Genomic DNA, 20,026 nt, shown 5'->3' with positions numbered 1-20,026 from the left:
CTTTCCAGTTTTTAGGCTTCTGCAAGTCAGATCAGGGTTCGACTTGAACTGAATAAGTGGAAGGCCAAGAGTTCTGCTCAAAGAAGAAACCCCACTGGCTGGGAGGTGCTCACAGAGTCTCAGAAAGGGGAAGGTAGGGCCAGAGCTGCCCTCCCCTTCCCCAAGGTCACAACCGCAGAGGTGAGCCAAGAATAGAAGTGAGGCCTCCGACGACAGGCCCTGCCAAGCACGGTGGGTGGAGGAGGGAGAATGGCTCCAGTTCTCTGGGTGCAGCTCTGGACCAGGCACAGTCCGGGGGGTGAACACGGCAGCTCTGGAGGAGATGCCAAGGGGGTTGATGGGCTGACCAGTGAGATGCAGGCGTCAGTGCTGACCACCGCTTCCTGAGAGGCTCTAATTTTTCCAGTGCCAGGGTCCGGGAGGTGACCCATCATGGTGGTCCCCTGGGCCTTTGCTACTACTCTTCCTGTGTCTGTTGCTGCAGGTAGGCGGGCATTGGCTAAAGGTTTCCTCCAAACACGTCTCTCCCCACTCCACACTCTAGACCTTCCCTGGAGGTTAAGGCCTAAGCTTCTGTCAGTCCTGAAACCAAACCTAGGAAGCTGGGGTCTTTTTTCCCCATATTTGGTCTTTTTTCTTGACGGTTTACCTAAGTCCTTACAGCACATGTCTTAGGGATCCAAACTCTGAGCATCTGGTTCAAGCCCTGTTTTCAGATGAGGAGCTGTCGGAGGAGGAGCTGAGAGACCCGGGCAGGTCTTCCATGGCGCCTCCCACCACACCCCTTGCTGCCTGTCTCACCTTCTCCAAATAAAGCCTGAAGACCCAACCGCTCACCCACCCAGTTCCTTCCTCACAACCCCCCCGAGTGCCCAGCCTCCAGGCAGGGAAGGCTCAGTCCCTTCTTGCAGCCTGCAGCCCAGTCTCTTTCCCTCTACTCTGGCTGCAGTCCATCAGCATCAAGTCTGCGCACTTCCTTGCCCAGCTGTTAAATGGCAATGAGGGGAGCAGGGTGCCAGTAAAAAAGTGGTCTTTTTAGCTGCTTTGGCTACTGCAGAAACTAACTTCAAGGATTGTCCCCTGGGAAAATTGGGCTGGCAGGTTGACGATTTCGGGGAAGGGACTCTGTTTGCAGGGCTGGCTGTCCGGGCCTGAGGAAGAGGAAGGAATCAATGAAATGTGCATAAGGTTGAGGTTCGTAAGAGGTGCCCTCAGAAGATGAGTTATGGAGAGGCTAGGGCGGCTATTTTTATTATTATTTAAGTCTTTTAGTAGCTACTAGGTGCCAGGCACTGAGCTGGGTGCTAAGGATACAAAGATAAAGCCTTGGAGGTTGCTTTGTGTGTGGACTTGGTGTCGTAAGTGCTGGGATTTAGGTGCGTGCGGAAGTGAAGGGAGCGCATGGGGCCAGCTGAGTGTGAAGGGCGCCTGGTGCTGAGACGCAAGGCCTGCTTCTCAGCCCCGCTCCTCAGCCCCTCTGCACATCAGAACCACCTGGGAGCCTCTAGAACCCAGAACCCAGCCACACTCCTGACGAAGTGAATGGGAATCTCTGTGGTTGGAACCTGAGCATCAGTAGTGGACATTCCAGAGTGGGGCCAAGCGGGGACCTCGGGTTCATGGGCTAATTTACACCTCGGGTTTGCAGGGGGATAGTATGGCTACAAGGGTGACTGTTGTTGGTCGGTCAGACGGTCGGTTGTTTTTAGTGTTGAGCCTTCTTACACTTTCTAGAAGCCATGAGAACTGCCTTTCGGATTTGGGTCCGGGTAGGAGCCGGAAGGAGGGAGGAGGGCAGGCGGGAAGGGGAAAGGGGTAGGAGGGACTGGGCTGCGGCATCTAAGCTCTTAGCAGCATTGTCACGAACCACGCCTCCCTTACTGCCAGGACCTCCTGCAGAATTCTCCCAATTCCATGTCCGGAGTCTCCACTAACCCCCAGGGGATTGTGGTCCCAGCCTCAGCACTCCAGCAGAGCAACATCGCCATGACAACTGTCAACTCACAAGTGGTGTCAGGTTGGTGCAGGGGACTGTGGGGACACCCCTGGGAAGAGAAAAGGTGGCCCCAAGGGGACTCCAGGGGCGAGGGGCAGGACACTGCACAAGTGTCCCAGGAAATGGGAGGGTGTCCCCGGCTGAGTTTCCTAACTAAAGTGTTATATAATTTATAGATGGTTAGCACCAAATCTTGATTGTGATGATTTGGGACAAATTTGGGTCAAAGTCTCATGAGCCCCTCAGAGACCAAGCAAGGCTATTGTGCCTTCCCCCAACACGTGACCCTCCCCCACCCCACCCCTTTCCACAGGGGCTGAGTGTCCCCAGAGCAGAAAGTGTTTACATGTGAGTGCTCTCGCTCCATGGCAGGGGACACAAACACTGGTTGTCTCCTCAGGTGGAGCCTTATACCAGCCAGTTACCATGGTAACCTCCCAGGGTCAGGTGGTCACCCAAGCAATCCCCCAGGGAGCCATCCAGATCCAGAACACACAGGTGAGTGTGTCCAGGTGTGTGCACGTTTGCATGGGTGTTGGGGAAGGCGACCATGATCACCGTCTGCTAGGCACTCTACGCAGTTACTCATTTATTCCTCAACATTCCCCTAAGAGGTAACATCACCCCCACCTTCCAGATAAGAAGCTGGGTGATGGAGAGGTTTTATCATCTCCTGGGATTTTGCTGCCTCCCGGGTTACACCAAAGCCTCCTTCACTGCCTGTCTGGTCTCCACTTGGAGCCACCCTGGAGCTCAGGGAGGCAGAGCACAGGCAGAGGGGGCCTGGGAGAGCAAGGGGGCCTGGAGTCAGAGGCCTGAGACCCGACGTTAGCTGTCATTGTGCATAAGTCACCTAACCTCCCCGAGCCTCAGAGTTCTTACCCACAAAAGGGGGATTGACACCGAGCAGCTGCGCACGGCCCTACCCACCTACGGGCTGCTGGGAGGGCTCGCCGTGGGCCTGGGCAGAAGTCACTGGCACACTGTTAGCTCCCCCAGGAACACTAGCTGCTGGCGAACGCGGCTGTCCCGCATTCTCTGCACGGCTGTTTCCTCTGCCTCCCTCCCCCCCCCCTGCCTCCTCCTCTCCCCTCCTCCATTCTCCGAGAAGCCAGTGAAGTGAGGGGCAAGGTGGCCTCCCAGGGCCCTAGAATGAGTTGGGAAGCAGGTTGGCAGCACGAGCCGGCCATCGCTATGGCAACAGGTCCCTCGCTGTCTGGTCTCCACTTGGAGCCACGCTGACGCTGACTTTTTCTCCACGTGCCCCGAAGGTTAACCTTGACCTCACTTCCCTCCTGGACAATGAGGATAAGAAGTCCAAGAACAAGCGAGGAGTCTTGCCCAAGCATGCCACCAATATCATGCGGTCTTGGCTCTTCCAGCATCTCATGGTGAGTGTGTGTGCACCCGGGCGTGCAGGTGCAGGTGCAGGTGCAGCGTCACCCCCAGGGCTACAGAAGGTGTGGCCCCGGAGAGACCCTATCTGATCAGGCGTCACCTTCCAGGGCCAGATCAGAGGCAGGCTCATGTGGGACCTCAAGCTGGGACACTATCTCTAGCGCTTGCTGCTGCTGCCTCAAACAAAGGGCGACATCCGAGGGGGTGGGACAGACATACTGTGGAGAGTTAAGTACTGGGCAAGTGTACAGAACCATCCTGCGAACAGAGTGAGATTCTTGGGGCTGGGCTTCCTGGCCCAGAGCCCTCCTCCCCGGGCAGCATGCTCGCCCTGCCCTGCTCTTCTGGTTCCCAGAGTCCCCGCCGCTGGGGAAGCAGAGGGGCACTCTGAAGGGGCAGCCAGGCTGAAATCCCGGCTACCTCACGTATCTAGCTCAGCTGTGAGGCAGAGAAAATGCTTTCATGAGCCTGGTGGCTGCTTTCGTGAAACGGAGACAAAGCCTTAGGTTTAAATGTGGTGTTTGCAAAGTGCCCACTGCGCACACCAACAAGATGGAGCTATGTTTGCAGGGTTCATTGCAATAGCAGCCTTCAGTTGAACTACTGTCAGGAACTACTCCAATGACTTCAGTCCCCTAGCGCCATCCAAGAGCTGTCACAATAAATACAGGCGAGTGACTGACCGGGCCGTGTGTGTGTGTGTGTCCAGGGTGCAGAGGTAGATTCTGTGAGCAGCCTGGAAGCTTGGCCTGACCTGGCAGGACATAGATATACAGACACAAGACAAACACTCAGCTCAGGACTGTAACTATAGACATAACTAGGTCCGTGAAGTGTGGGAAGAGCCAGGATTAAGGAAACTCTTTCTTGATCAAATGGATTATGGGACTTAATCCACCAGTCAATGCACAGTCCTTCATTTGAAATGGGAGGGCCTCTGAGAGTCATGAGCCTAAGCCTGGGCAGTGGCTCTCAGATTTGGAGTCTTAGGGACCCTGCCTGGGAACTGCTATGTACCCTGTGGGCAGGAAGAACTGCTCTGGGGTGCTCACTGTGGGGCCAGAGCTCTGCATCTCCCCACCCCACTCTAGGGACTTGGGGCCACCAGACATTTGCTGAAGGAATACATTTGAAAACAACCCCAGGGAACACACAGTAACCTATTTGGAGAGATGGGGCTGGAAAGCTGCGGGTTAAGGTGCAGAAAAGTTGGAGTGACGCCGAGAGCCGAGTGATGAAGCCTAGGAACCCTTTCGCTCGCCCCTTCCTGCTGACCTCCTCTTTAGCTCGGGGTCTTTTCTTTCCCCTTCGCAGCCACTTCCAGACAGACTTGGGATGGCAGAGGAAGGTCAAGGCGGAAAGGAGAGAGGGTGCTCTGAGCACAAAGCAAAAGGCAAAGAGGGACCCAGGTGGGCTCCACGCAAGGGACCTGGGACAGTGGGAAGGCTTGTTGAAAAGCCTGAGTAAAATTTTGTGCCCGCACCCTCCCACCCCTGGCCCCTCTCCAGCTCAGAGTACACACCGCGCAGTGCTATTAATAAAGCACTTAACCCTGGCAAAGTCCTCCCCAGTTAATGCCTTCCTCGCAGCAGCATCGGGAGAGGACAAGGGAGTGACCCCTGGGCCTTTGAAGTCAGGACTGTTGGAGGAGGGGAGAAATCCAGGCTGGCGACACGGGAGAACACAGCTGTCCTGTGCAGGCCGAGGCTGGCCCGTGACCAGCCTGGCTACCAAGACGCAGGTGGGCACCCACCCCAACCCCACCTCAGGAAAGAGGCTGTAACGGCTCTTGGGGGCCGGGCACAGTGGAAACGACAGGCTACGAAGCCAAGCAAATGGGTATGAACTGAGGCCTTCCCACTGAACCTGCCTTCACGCAGAGTCTATTTCTTTGAAAAAGGAAGACAATACCCCTCTCTATGATTATGAAAATTAAGTGAGATAACAGATGTCAGCGTGCCGTGCCTGATGCCCAGTCGCACTTAAGAAATGTTAGTTCTCCTTAAACTTTCTAGAACAGTGGAACAAGAGCAAGTTTTTGAGGCTAAATTGGTGCGAATCAATCGGGTGGGTGGCTGATCTGCACCCTGATCTGTAACACCTGCTGGTTTCACCATCGTCCGACCCTTAGCCTGGCCAATACCGCCGCCCACTTGTCCTTCGTGGATGCGTGTGTCAGACCTGCATGTCCTCCGTCTCTGACTCGGTTGTAAATTGCTCAAGAACAGGGAGCGTACATTACCCTCTTCTGTGGGTCCTAAAGCCCTGATTCCCAAAGTGTCCTGTACAGCAGGGCGTTAGGGCGCTGCTCCCAAGGAAGGTTTGGGGAAATCTGCGCTATACAAAGTAAGCTCATTTCTTTGTTCTTAGTCTACTAAGGGGCACTGTGCGCTTGCAAGACAGGGTATGGCCTGACGCTTTCCCCAAACACATCTGGCCACTCCAGGTCTCTTGTTTTCCCTGTCGCTTTGGAGAGCAACCCTGAGGCTGTAGTTCTGGGGAAATACAACTCTGCAGTGACACTGTGTTGGGCGGATAGTAGCTGCTCGGTTTTAGGAAAGAGGGTGGAAAAGGTACGAAAAGGGCAAAAATCAATATACAGATGACCTCATATCCAGCGCAGTGGGGACAGCAAATATGTTGGTTGGTTAATTGGGAAAGCTGGCTCAAGAAAGGAACAACCATTAAGAAGACACATTTTACTTTAGTTTAAAAGAGATGCATATAGTTATTTGCTAATCTTTTGATATGGGGCCAAGATCTTTTTCTGATTAAAGTTTGTCATTTTACTTGCACGAACCTCTCCTATAATATAACATCTATAAATTCCATCTCTATTTAAAATGGAATAAGAATTTTGACATTTGGGAAGTAGTCTGGCTGCCGGATCTTCCTAGAGTTTTCTTGTGTATTCCAGTCTCTTAACATCTGGCTCCCTGCACCTTACTGTATGGTATTTTTAAGCAAATTTGAGTCGAGTCTTTCCAGAACATTCCACTTAGGTTTTTTTTGTTGTGTATGTGGTTTCTTTAGTAACAATAATTCTTTCTTTTTGCACTCATGTCTCACTGGTTTGCAAAATAGTTGATTACATTACACGATTACACTAGCACATATAATGGCCATAAACCAATTTGATACAAACGCTGCTGACTTCATGATAAGCGGATAAATTATCTAATGAACATCCTGCAAAGTAGCCTATTGATCTCGAGCATTTGGGACAATGTGGACAGCAGTTGGTTGACAGAAGACATGGGGAGCACCGTACTATCTGCAAACCTGGCATACAGAGATTGGGCCTTAGAACTTTTACAGTAAATGCCGGTTTTCCTGTTGTCTCTTGGGCAGAAGTCAGTATCCTTTGATCCTTTTTGTCCTGTGTCCGAGGCTTCTTGTCACGGCCACTGTTCCATGGCATTAGCAGCTAAGAAATGTGTTCGGGTGATAGAACACTCCTGGGATGGAGACTAAGCCCTGAGCCTTTTGCTGTTAGGCTGCAGTGAGAGTGGATCTACAGGATTCTGAGCCCATCCGTGTCCTAGGGGCTCTGACACATCCCCAGCTACCCTCAGCCACAGCAGCAGAGCCCCACATGCTGGGCTCCCCCCTCTAGGGAAAAGGGGGCTGCTGCATGAGGTACAGCAGGTGTCCTGCGTGTGGGCTCCTGGCCACGGAGGCGCGAGGAGGTGAAATCCAGCCAGCTGCATTCAGTCACTCGGGGCATGTGCTTCGAGTGCTGTGCCACCTTCACCAGGCCTCACATTGCATTAAGCCCTAAGGGAATTATACATTCATCTCCATCAGAGACCCACTTACAGCATCCATCTGTCCAGCTGACTTAGACACAGCGAGGTCTCAGGAAGAGTGCAGTCGACAGACAGGACCTGGTGCTTGGAGGCAGGATCTGGGTGTCGGTGTCACCACCCCCTCTGCCTGGCCAGGGGACCTGGGCCTCAGACTCCTCTGCTGTAAAACGGGGATCACAACCTCCAGCTCATAGCCTTGTTGTGAAGGTAGAATAAGATGGTGTGAAAGCACTCGGTCCGGATACCAGCACAGCTCTTGCTGCCGATGCCTCCAGTCTCACTCTGGGCTGCCCATCGTCTGCCCTGCTATAGAAAATGCTGAGAGAAATCCTGACACTTCTAGAGAATCTGTGAAGGGAACAAGTACGAAAACCTTGAAAAGCAAGAAAATGGCAGAATATCTGCCATTCTGTTGCAGAATATCTCGTCTGCTCCTTTTTCCTTTAACTTTGTCATGCTATCTAAAATTTCACTCACCTGTTTAAAATTATTCAATCTCTGTCAAAAGCAGATGCCTCAGGGAGTCTAGGAGGCCATCATTCATTCACAGCTTAGTATAAATTAGCCCAAAGCTTGCTTTTCTACTCCCACCCAACTAAGATCAGCTTTGTGGAAGCAGTGCCAGGACTAGTTAGTGGTGGAAGGTGAAGATTAAAACATTTAAAAAATATATATATCTTTATTGATTTCAGAGAGAGGGAGAGAGATAGAAACATCAATGATGAGAGAGTCATTGATCAGCTGCCTCCTGCACTCCCCAGACTGGGGATCGAGCCCGCAACCCCAGCATGTGCCCTGACTGGGAATTGAACCACAATCTCCTGGATCCTAGGCCGACACTCAACCACTGAACCACACCTGGCTGGGCAAAACATTTTTTAACACAGCATTTTGAGAAGGGAAGCCAGAGTTGGGTGCCAGAGGAATGATTTCCAGCCATTTGTAACCTCTCCTAGGCCCTTCATGCTTCTGAGAATCTGATGAAAGCTTTATCTACATCATCACAAACATCATTTCAGGGGATTAGACCCTACAATTCCAGAAGCCAGAGACCTCAGATTCAGGATGCTGACCATAGGAAAACCCAAGGGCCCTGTGAGAAGAGGTGCTGAGATGTGTCAACAGGGCCCTAAAAAGGAAGGAGCTGACAAAGTCTGTGCCTCCCCATCTCAGAGTGTCCCCAGGTCTAGCTCCGTCCCCTGAAAGTAGGCGAAGATCCCTTGTTTGTCCTTCCTGAACCCTGTGGTTTATCCACCAGAACACCGGCCTTTAACTAAATGGGCCTTTGAGGGTAGCCCGGAAAATAGCTGTTTTTAAAATAGCGTGTTTTTGTGGGGAAATGTGATCCAAGTTCCAAATAACCTATCTGTACACTGACACCTAAGTTCCAAGTATGGGACATGATTTCAGCACTCAGGGGCCAATCATTTAATTGGGGGGATAAGTTATACACGTAAACCTTGAGTGATGAACCCATGATGTAATCAAGGGCAATTATACAAACACACGTGCTCAAAGGTTGGAGAACGGAGGAATCAAGAGAGGTGAGAGGAGTCTGGCCACCTGTGCTGGTCAGACACGTCCAGAATAGTGTGTCCAGGGCTGCGCGTCAGATTTCAAAAGGTCCTCTGACAAGTTGTGCCCAGAGAAGGGCAGCCAGGACGCGGAAACGTCTGCTCAGATGGCTCTAAGAGGAAGCATGTCATATGATGAGTGCAGGGTGCCAGGGATGTTGGGCCTGTGGAAGAGATTGGTTGGTGTAGGGCGGCATGTGGCGTAGGGCTCTGGAGGCAGGCAGTCCTGGGATTGAACACAGCTCCATTTTTTATTTGCTATATGACCTTGAATGTGCCAATTAATTTCTCTGATGTTAATTTCCTCTCCATAAAATGAAGACGATCAGTATTGTTAAAAAGCACAGTGCCTGACGGATGCTCTAGCGCAGAGGTGGGGTGAGTGTGGTTAAAGACACAGCGGTGGGAATCGGGCTCTGCCACTTACCACTTGTGTAACCTGGGGCCAGCTCTTAATGCCCCTGGGCTCAGTTGTTTCACGCGTAAAATGGGAATAATAAATCCTGTTTCACAGGTGCCTGGAGAATTCAATGAGAATACATGTCCCGTACTTTCACAGAGTACTCTGTGAATCCTGAAGTATTCAGAAACTCTAGGCACCTGGCGAGTGGCAGAAACGCTCCTTAGGAGGTGAGAGGCAGAGCTGCAGACGGCGGCGAGAGGTCGGAGGGTCTGTGCCCTCTGGCTGGATGAGCAGGGAGGTGGCTTGAGTTCAGCAGAAGCTCACGCGCCTGCACCGAGTGACCGCGGCACAGGGCCCAGCCTCCCGCCTTTGTCGGGAGGGCACACAGAGAACACGACAGCCGACCGACGCGGCCGGACATCCGCCAGGGACCCTCGCTGCCCTGACCCCCCCGCGCCAGCTCTGCCCACCCCTAACTTATTCCCAGAGCACTGCTGGGAGCTCTGGTGTGAGGTGCCCCTGCCCTGGGGAGGGGCTGGCCTCGGGGGGCCTCTAGGACTTGGTGCAAGGTGGAGACACTAGTTGCCAGGGTTTGTGGAGGAGCTGGGATGGGGGCTGAGCCTGGAAGGGTGGCTAGGATTTAGGATTGGGGGGGAGAAGGAGGAATCATTTGGATTCGAACTACTCCTGACAGATCATCAGTGTCCCCGCCTGGCCCGTAGTTCCTTCTGACCAAAGGGACTGACCCATCCTCCTTGTGAGATGATGTCTGTCCCCGGACTCTGATCCTTGCCGCCGGGGAACGGCGAGGCGCCTCGGCACTTTCCCTCCGCGTGCAGCCCGGGCGCCTGTACCTGTGGAGCGCCCGTGAGGCGCAGGGGAGGCGGACCTCGGGCAGCTGTGCTCCTGCTGCACTTAGCTTTCTGGGCTAGAGGAACACCAGGTCTTGGGTTTCTCCTGGGACATGTCGGGATGTAGGGAGAACAGACCCCGAAGCTGCCCTCCCTCTCCCCCGCCTGATGGAGTGTAGACATGCCCTAGGGCAGCTGCAGTCCCAGGGTACGCGCCAACCCGGCCGCTTTCACAGCAGTGAGTCCCAGGGAAGGAGGCAAGGCCGGGGTCTCCATCCAAGACCAGGCTGGGCTGACAGAGGCCCGTCGGCCACAGGGTTGGATGGAGCCGAGCTAAGGGAGGGGCGTGGGAGACCTGTGGCTTGCAGAAGCCCAAGAACGTTCCGTAGGCGTCTGCACCTCAGAGATGCCACCCGAAAAATGGCCAGGGGAGATTTCCAACCTCGCAGCACCCCCGGAGAAGCCTGAGACCCAGGTTAGGAGGAAACGCCCCCATATGCACACGGGCTGGGGCATCCCAGCGATCAGGATGTGAAGCCATTTGTAGGAAGGAGTCCACTCGGTCACGCGCAGGAGGGGCTGCTCGGGCCCTTGGCGCCTGTCGGGAAACTACCCGTGGCTTTTACAGAGTCCAAGCCACGCGCACCGAGCAGCAGGCTTATTTTCTTTGTCATTTATTTAACAAACACCCATAGAGTGTGCCAGACACCGTTCTAAGCACCTTCCAAATATTCACTCGTTTCATCTCTATTACAGCCTTGAGGTATGTCGACTTCTTTCCCCATTTTACGGAATAGGAACCAGCAAGGAGCCGAAGGTCTCAAGCTGGTGAGAGACCAGGATCCAAAGCTGGCAGGCCGGCCCCAGAGTCCGTAGTCTCACCTGCTTCTCGAGAGCGAGGGATGAGCGTGCCCCTCGGGCTCCCAAGTGCCCTCTGCCCCCTCCCCCCCGAGTACTCAGGAAGCAACCCAGCAGGGCTAGCACTGCCACCGAGTCAGGCAGCCCGACTCTGGGTGGCATCCCACCCACCCCCACCCCACAGATACTCAGGGAATGGTGACAAGTACCGGTGACCCCTTCGGCCCCAGTGATCGAGTGACTCCACAAAGACATAGCGAACACTTAACACATGCAGGGCATGTTCTTCCCGCTGGTGAGGTGGCAGTGAAAGGGAAGGTGTGATCCCCTTTCTCAAAAACTCACAGTATCTGGTTGGGGTGACAGACCACTAAGCAAATCATCCCCTGGAATCCCGGGGAGGGGGAGTGCTCGGAGCCCTTAGGAGGGGTTTGGGAACGAGCCTGAGGGCTGCGGGGAGGTGAGGAAGATGCCGTCTTGCTGCCGTGTGAGGGGTGGGTTGGAACAGAGCCCAGCAGGAGGGAGAATGGCATTGAGATCGCAGGAGGGTGAAGACAGGGAAGACTGTGGGTTTTCCCAGGGGAAAACTAGACAGCCATGAAAATGAACAGCTACAGTTACACAGAAACACCAAAACAGCGCATGCTACGTGATTCATTTACAGAGTCCAAAAACCAAACCACACTGTTTAAGGCTGTAACGTGAACACTAAAACAATAAAGAAAAGCAAGGAAGTGATTACCATAAAAACCGGGTTATCTTTGGGGGCAGTGCTTGGGACAGGACGGAAGGGGGGCTCCTGGATGCTGACAGTACCCTATTTTTTGCCCTGGGTGGTGGTCACATGGGTGTTTGTGATAATAGATGAAGCTGAACATTTTAGTTGTTTGTGCCCTTCTGTGTGTGCACAGTTGTCGGGGGGAAGGTGAGGAAGAGTGAAAAAGGGCCGATGGAGAACGGAGGCTCCGGGCAAGGGGAAACTCCGTGGGTGACATGCGCGCCTCTCCACTGTAAGGCTGGTTTTTTCCACCTTAGTCTCTCTGAAATCAGGGTGCACCTTGCCATCGATGATGAAACATGGGTTGTTCCGGGGCCCTCGCCATCCTGCCGCCTCCCTCTGGTTGGCCTCGACCCTCCTAGAGCAAGGCCAAGCCATCAGCGCTGGGCCCACTGCAGGCCTCGAACCCCAGCTGGTCAGGAGAAGGGTGTGCTGACCCCTGTGCGGTGCCGGGCATGGCAGGAAGTGGGAAAGGAAAGCTGGTCCCGGCCCTGCTCACTGCCAGCGCGGGGCCCATGACACCGGGGGTTCCTCCTTCCCACGTGGGGTGTCCCTTGCTAGCCTGGCCGGCTTCGCGCTTACCCGCATGGGCTAGGAGGTGGGAGGACAATCTCGGGTGGGCTTTCAGTGCCAGAAGTGGCCAGGGACCTATAAACCAGCCCCGGCCCAGCTTCCTTCAGACCCAGGACCCGGGCAAACCCATCCTTCCAACTGAAAGATGCCGCCCGCCAGCTTCAGTAGCGCCCAGGTGAGAGTCGCGTGATGGGCCTGTGAAGGGAGGTGTCAGAGAGAGGTGGGAACGGTCTAGGTTAGATTTCCGAGGGCTTTCCTGATGGCAACCATGGTGCCATCAAGTGCCTACTCTATATAATTCCCTCCCCTGGAGACTGAATATCCAATGACCTGACAATGTCTGCGAGACATGACTACACTGTACAGGGAGAGCCAGTGGAGCGAGCAGCTTCACCTGCCTGTCTCGTCGCACCGTCCCCGAAGTCCCGGAGACAGGCTCCCTTTGTTATTTGCAGTTTACACCCAGGAAACTAAGGATGGAAGACCTAAAACAGCCAGGCGCCAAGGGCACACAGCTGCTAAGGGGTGGGTGCAGGACTGACCTCCAGAGGCCATGTGAGGCTCCACGCTGGCCCTGAGAGGGGCCTGTCGTTTTCTAGCTTGTCTGTACCTCTTTTCAAGGAGGATTACCTACTTCCAGAGCACCGAGGCCTGTGCCCTTCCCTCCGACTGCAGAGGGGTTTCTCCAGATAGATCAGAGCGGCTACCACGGCCCGGTGGCTTCCCACGGTCTCACTTGATTCCTCCTCCTGTCCTTGGCCCCGAGTCATTCCAATTGTGCTAAAAGTAGCATTGACCAAATCAAGGTCTGTTCAGGGGCCAGGCTATTTTGATTGTGTCCTCAAGAATCATCTGGTCCGAGGCGTGTAGGAGCTGGACTGCTCCCATGAGCACTCAGATGTGGCGCCAGGAATGTCCTGGCTCACACACCTGTCCCCCAAGCTGGACCAGCTGCTGCCCCCCGCCCCACAGCCTCCAGCACGTGCCTCCTGAGATACTGGCTCCCGGAGGGATGGGCGGTGGGGCCTGCACCCCAGGAGGATTGGGGTTTATATCTTATCCACAGAGAACCACCAGCCGGCTTCTGCGCCTCTTTTCTTTCCTCCCCTCGATGTCACGGGAGCGTGTCAATGACAGGAGCGTGGATTTATGACACCCACTCAGCACGGAGGCCCACACCAGAAGCCTCCTTAGAGATAGCAAACATTGCCCTTCCGTGGGAGGCTGGAAGATTTCCTCCTCCAGGAGTCCTTAGTGGGGAAAGAGATTTGCATCTGACTGACTTAAATACAAGTCCTGGTGCAGGGCTTCTGCCCAGAAGGCCTGTCCTGCCTTCACTAGGACGAGACGGTCATTCTTCAAGGTCCCCACGAGGTCCAGTTCCGTGGGGACTCCTCCCTGACCAGTCCAGCCCACCCTTCTCTTGCTGCCAAGTGGACTCACACACTGTCCTTTGATGGGGGCCTTCCCTTTGGCCCAGAGCCCTCCCCTCTCAGCTCTGAGCTCTTGGCGCCCAGGTGCCTTTCACTAGGAACACCCAGGCTGCCGCGGCTCCCCAGCGCGTCTAGGGTGGTGAACCAGCGTGGTTGGCAAGGCCGGCTTTGCTCTGCTAAGGAAATAAGTCACCCACCTTTTGGGGGTTGGTTCACTCATCTGTTCAATATTTGGACATTGAACATCGCTCTGGACACTAGAGACACAACATCTAATAAGACTGTGTCCCTGCCTGGGATCAACTCCCGGGATAGTGGGGAGACATCTCTTGTCACATAGTGGACTAAATGCAATTATTCATGTGCATTAGAGACTAGCTTTGCCCCACAGAGGATTTGATCTGTGACAGGTCTTCGCTCTCGCAGGAAGAATGGGGAAAAGAGCATCCAGCGAAGGGAACAGCATGTGCAAAGGCATGGAGGCATGAAAGGGCCTAGTGGGTCCCAAGAAAGCTAAAAGGTTTCGCGGTGTTCTCAGGCCGGCTGGCCATGGACAGGAAGGCAGCCTGGCTCCTTGGTGCGGGGAAGGGAACTCCATGGAGCAGGAAGCAGGGGTGGGCACTACCCCTTCCCCAGAAGGTGTCAGGACTCACAGAGCCCCTGCTCCTCTGCCTCCCGGGGCTGCAAGATCTCTTCCCAGCCTCCCTGCCTCCTCCCAATCGGGATGAGACTGGCTCCTTGACACCGATGTGCTTTCCTTCTGGTTAGAATCTTAATATTGTCTGAATCACAAGTCCTGCTGCCCTGGCATGGCCGTCGGGGTCAGAGGTGTGAATTAAACAACACAGGACTCTGATTACTCCAGTCAGGGGTGCCAAGGCCAGCAGAGCAGGTTGCTTCCCTTGTCACCAATAATGAGGGTGCTCCCAAGGCTGCTGATCTCAAACTCTTTCCTTAGAGAGCTTTGAACACCTTGCTGACATCACCCAATGATAATAGCATGAAGAGCCACCTCTTACTGAGCACTTTGCAAGTATAATTTCATTTAATCATTAGGTGCCTTTGTAAGTGACATGCCTGGGATCTCACAGCTAGTCAGGATGGAACTGGAATTTGAGTCCCAGTCCTTGGGACTTTACAATGACCAAAACCACCTTAACGCCACCTCGACCTTCAGGACCCATCCTGGCCTGAGGATGCTGGACGGCTTAGCCCTGTGCCCTGGGAGCCCCCAAATCTCCACTGGCTTTCAGGGCAAGGCTCTGGCCCATTCAGACACTCTCAGCACCTTTACTGCATGCCTACTGGGTGCCAGGTGCTGTGCTGAGGCCTGAAAAGACACAACAGACCCAGTTATCACGGGGCTCTCCCCCCAGGGAGCTGGAAGACCCCCTTTCCACTTCTGGTCAAAACTTTCCCATTGTTCAGCCTTCCCTGCCCTCTGGCCTACACCGCCTCTCCCCAAACCACGGCGCCTGGCGCTTTGTTTCTGCTGTCATTGGGTGTCGTTTGCATGTGGGAGATGACTCACTAAGACGTGGTCTCTGCCACAGTCAAGAGAGACACACTTGTCATCAGCGCATGGACGGAAGTGCTCTGAGATGGCAGCAGACACCTGCCCCCCCCCACTCACCCCCTCAAGCCACTGACTCGACCTTGTAATGTGGCCTCGTGAGCTCATGGGAGGAAAACCAAACGCAAAGCAGAAGATTTGGGTTCCAAGCTGGTGCCACAACATAGGGGACACAGGAGAAGCCATTCAGTTCTTCGTCTGTAGCGTGGGGGGACAACCCCTAGCTGGCCTGTCTTACACAGTTTGCTTGATATGCTTTAGTAAATGAAAGTGCATGAAAACATTTTACAGGTTATAAAGTATTATACAGGTAGTAATTACCATTCTGTTTATCTCCTGTTTCCTAGGATGCCCAGCATAAATCTGGGCACACAGTAGGTGTACAGTAAATATCAGTTAATTTAAATTGAACTGATTCATTCGCCTCCTTTACCACCTTCTGAGAGTCCTGTGGGCTCTCGATGCCATTGTGAGTCCAGTCCTCACACTAGCAATGCCTGCCCTGCCACGGGGGGCGGGGAGTGGGGGGCGGGGGGGCCAAGGGAGCAGGTGTAAAGTGCCTCGGAGGCTGTCATGGGGGCCTGAGTTGCGGGCCAGTGACCCCTGATTGCGGAGCCCAAGGCATGGGGCAGCCACTCTCCAAGCCGCAGGCCCGTTCCTTTGGGGGAATAAACATCACCCCTCCCCGGTTTGGGCTTCCGAACCCCGGGGGCTGCCTCGCTGGAGACAGTGCCTGGGACGTGCACGTGGTCCCTGGGGGCCAGGCCACCGCCCGCCGCCCCCCTCAGCCCTCGCCTCTCCTTCCAGCACCCCTACCCCACGGAGGATGAGAAGAGGCAGATCGCGGCCCAGACAAACCTCACCCTCTTGCAAGTCAACAACTGGTGAGTTAGCATCGTCCACCCAGAGGCTCTCAGATGCGGGGCCACGTGCCTGGCAGGGGACGCACCGCATGGAGAAGAGACTAGAATGCCCAGTCCTGCCTCAGCGCCAGCCCCCGCTGGGCTGGCAGCAGAAAGCCAGAATCGGCACAGGCCCCTGTGGCCTCATTCGCAGCTTCCTAGCGCCCTCTGCTGGGAAACTGTGGCAGGAGCATCACTGGATAGAAAACCCAGCCCCGCCTGCACTGAGGCGCACACAAGGCCCGCATCCAAGGACTGGAGGGGCCACCAGTGCTCACCTGGCCCGCCCCCACCTATGTGAACTTAACGCAAACTAAGACATCCTGCAAAGGTAGGAGTGGGGAGCAGGAGGAAGAGTGGGCTGTCCTGACCGCACAGGGACCTCAGTTTCCCCTTCTCTGGGCCTGGCTGGGCTGTCACAGAGGTCCCAGAGAGGTCTGCCTGGATGCGCGTGCACCCGAACTTGGGCTCGCTGATCGGAGCCTCAGCCCTCTGGAGAGAAGTCAGAGGTTCGTGCCTCTGACTAAGGGGCCCTTCCTTCCTCTAGTCAATCCCGACAGGCCTCCAGCAGGTTTCTGACCCTCCTCATGCATTTGTCCCCGGCTGCTTTGCGGTTACCAAGCTATTCCATGAGCTCCTCGGTGCCCAGGGCCTTTTCCCCGCTGCGCTTTCACTCCCCAGGTCAGACCCGTCTGTTCTGTACAGCGGACCAGCCGCTGAGTCTGGAAGCAGCCTAGCCCTCTCCGCTCGCACGCGCACGTGTGTGCACGCGCATGAGCACACATGAGCACACATGAGCACACGTGAGCACACGTGCACACCTATGCACGTGCATGCACACCCCGCCACCACCCGGGCGTGACTAACCAGGTCCCCCGCTTCGCCCCGGCAGGTTCATCAATGCCCGGAGGCGCATCCTGCAGCCCATGCTTGATGCCAGCAACCCAGACCCTGCCCCTAAAGCCAAGAAGATCAAGTCCCAGCACCGACCCACCCAAAGATTCTGGCCCAACTCCATTGCTGCGGGGGTGCTGCAGCAGCAGGGTGGCGCCCCGGGGACAAACCCCGACGGTAAGAATGGGGCTGAGCATGCTCTAGGCTGGGGGTTGGGGGAGGTGGCCCCCCGAACTGCTTCCGAACAGCTGTGCAAGGATCCAAGGGCTGAACATCTACTCCCCGAGAGGCAAGGGCTGCTCGGCCACAAAGTCATCCCTCCCCAGTCCGTATTGAAGAGGAGTTTTTGCATATATTTTAACAAGCCAAAAGCAATCGCACAAAGACCAGTGGGCGTCAGTGGGCGTCAGTGGTCATCCGAGCCAGTGACTGCTCAACAGGGCCCCCTCCTCACTCCCACACCCGCCCTAAGTTCCTTAGAGCCCTTGGTGCCTACACAGCTCCCCAAGAGCCTGTGCCATCTATAAATACCGGACAGGCAGCCGGCCTGCGCTCCGAGGCCAGGAAGAGCTTTGTTTTCCCAGCTTCTCCTCACACCCTTCACATACACTGCTTTAACTGCCGGTTGCCCGGTGCATCATGAATAATTCAGTGAGCCAGACATTTCCCAGCCCGGCACACGAGGACAGCTCTGCGTGGGAGGCGGGGGGAGGTGTGCGTGTGTGCGCACAGGCCTTCGTGTGCACGGGCATTTATGTGGTTGCATGGCCGTTTGTTGTGAGGTATAGTGGAAAACCAGGTTTTGAGCTCGACCAACCTGGGCGATCAAGGCGTCACCTTGAGCTAATGACTTAACCGTCTGAGACTCAGCTTCCCCCTCTTTAGAAGAGATCATAGCACCTCCCCTACCGCACTGTGAGAAAGTCAGAAGTATTTAACACATGCACATGGAAGACCCTGGTGAGCGGTCGCCAGGAGTGCTGCTGCTGCTGGGGTGGCCGGGGACAAGTAGGGGCCGGGGCTCCGCGCTGGGAACTGTCCAGCTCGCCGCCCACCGCGGGGGCCAGTCCCTCCGACTCGCCGGCCCCAGGCCCCGGGCCTGACCTTTGCCCTCTCCCCTCTCTAGGCTCCATCAGCCTGGACAGCCTGCAGTCCCTGTCCTCAGACAACGCCACCATGGCCATGCAGCAGGCCATGATGGCCGCGCACGACGACTCGCTGGACGGGACGGAGGAAGAGGAGGAGGAGGAGCTGGAGGAGGAAGAGGAGGACCTGGAGGGGGAGGCCGACGAGCTGCCCGCCGCGGCTGTCAGCGACCTGGGCTTGGAACACAGTGACTCCCTGGAGTAGTTGGCGGCCCAGCTGGCACCGATCACCACGCGGGAGAGAGTGTCGCCAGGAGGGTTTTGGGGTGGGGGGGAAGGGGACATGGGCAGGCAGCACCGGGAGGCCGGGCCCAGCTTCCCAAAATCAGTAGCTTGAGGAAACGCAGAGGAGACACCTCCTCCTTCCCAACCGCCAAGCTCCCGTGGCACCCCAGCCCCGCGTCCCCAGAACCGCGGAGGACTCTGTCTGGTGGCGCCAGTCAAGCAGCCTGCGTGGAAAGGCAGGAGCGAGACCTGGATTCGTCAAATCCCCAAGGACAGATGGCGCCCCAGGCCCCCTGGCTGAAGGACTTGAGTTGTCACGCTGCGCTGCGCTGTGAGGCAGGTCAGCGCTGTTCTCAGAGGGAGCCTTTGCCGGGGGACGGAGTTAGGAGAAAAGGCAAACGCAAAGGGGGCTCGGGTTCCACCCCCAAAGGCTCGGCTCCTTTGAGAGACATTCAAGGGCAGGAGGGAGCCCAAACATTTAGCCAGCGGCTCGAGTGGGAGGGCCTGAGGCATCGCACCTCACAGATCAAGTGAGACCTGGATTCCGTGGGGCTCCAGCTCAATCTTCCGAGGCCCCATCGCTGGGCTCAGGCCACCGTGGACTCGGGAGAGAGAGGGATGGAGCCACCGGAGCCGACTCTCTCCCTCTCTCTCTCCCTCTCCCTCTCCCTCTCTCTCCTGGAAACAAATGGTAAGCTGGTGGGCTCAAACTGTAGGAGATCAAGAGGGGCCCCTTCACCCGGGTTGGCTCCAGGACCCAAGGAGGTGGCAGAACCTGGGCCAGGAGACATATCAAGGTGACCTTGGGAACGACAGCTGTTCCTAGGGGTTCACAGAACTCAGCTCCTATAGCTACAGGACAGCGGTGTCTTCTCCCAGGTGTCCCAGCCCTCAGATGTCCCACGCCCTCCGCAGGCCACCAGGAGGGCGGAGCGAGGTTAGCTTGGAACCCTTGCACCCTCGGCCCCCACGCTGGCCCTCCGCTCCCGCTGGCTTCACCGGCCCCAGCCTCTCTTCACTTTACCCTTCCGAGAAGGCAGAAGAAACATTGGGGAGAAGCAGCCAGCGCAGTGAGGAGCCAGGGCTTGGAGAAGGTGCTACTTACCTCCTCCCTTCCATTTCCAAGGGGGGGGGCCCAGAGAAACGAGCCCAAGAGCCAAGTGGTGCCCCAGCCCGGCCCACCCGCCTCCCTAGGCCACACCCAGCGCTGGAGGAACTGGGCTCCCGCCAGGAGGAGGCTTCCCACCATCTGCCCTGTACACCCTCCCACCCCAACGCCTAGTCCCCACAACTGACACCCCTCCCTCCCCCCCTCCCGCCCCAATGGCTGTGAAGACAGGACCGACCACACGTGTGTTTCAATTTAATTCAACGGACTTGCAGTTTCATTTGTAAATTGTGCATTGGCCGTCTCCCTCAGTGGCAGGATGTGAGCGGCCACCTGGCTCAGCTCGAGGGGACCCTCAGGGCCCTCTGGGGACTTCCCCTCCCCCACCTGGTTGGGGTGGAGCAAAAGGGTGGTCGCTTTCCTGAGGTCTCCCCAAAATGAATGTATTTCTCCCCCAAAAGAGCTGATATTTAATGTTTTAATAGGGATTTTTGAGAAACAAATAA

The 20,026-nt window shown here is 55.7% G+C and overlaps 1 protein-coding gene across 1 annotated transcript in view; it reads left to right on the top strand.

Moving 5' to 3' along the window:
• PKNOX2 (PBX/knotted 1 homeobox 2) overlaps positions 1 to 18,436 on the top strand; it is a 255,958-nt gene extending 237,522 nt beyond the window's left edge. Inside the window, exons 7-12 of the mRNA XM_087828594.1 lie at positions 1,888 to 2,017; positions 2,397 to 2,494; positions 3,268 to 3,387; positions 16,054 to 16,130; positions 17,041 to 17,219; positions 18,169 to 18,436. Coding sequence (XP_087684720.1) covers positions 1,888 to 2,017; positions 2,397 to 2,494; positions 3,268 to 3,387; positions 16,054 to 16,130; positions 17,041 to 17,219; positions 18,169 to 18,392 — 828 coding nt within the window. The 3' untranslated portion in view covers positions 18,393 to 18,436. The remainder of the gene's footprint in view (positions 1 to 1,887; positions 2,018 to 2,396; positions 2,495 to 3,267; positions 3,388 to 16,053; positions 16,131 to 17,040; positions 17,220 to 18,168) is intronic.
• Positions 18,437 to 20,026: the final 1,590 nt, after the last annotated feature.

The sequence above is a fragment of the Miniopterus natalensis genome, chromosome 20 (genome assembly GCF_054644295.1).
Source record: "Miniopterus natalensis isolate mMinNat1 chromosome 20, mMinNat1.hap1, whole genome shotgun sequence".
In the NCBI taxonomy this organism is placed as follows: domain Eukaryota; kingdom Metazoa; phylum Chordata; class Mammalia; order Chiroptera; family Miniopteridae; genus Miniopterus; species Miniopterus natalensis.
Note: the sequence above shows the minus strand (reverse complement) of the source record. Positions and strands in the feature narration are given on the sequence as shown.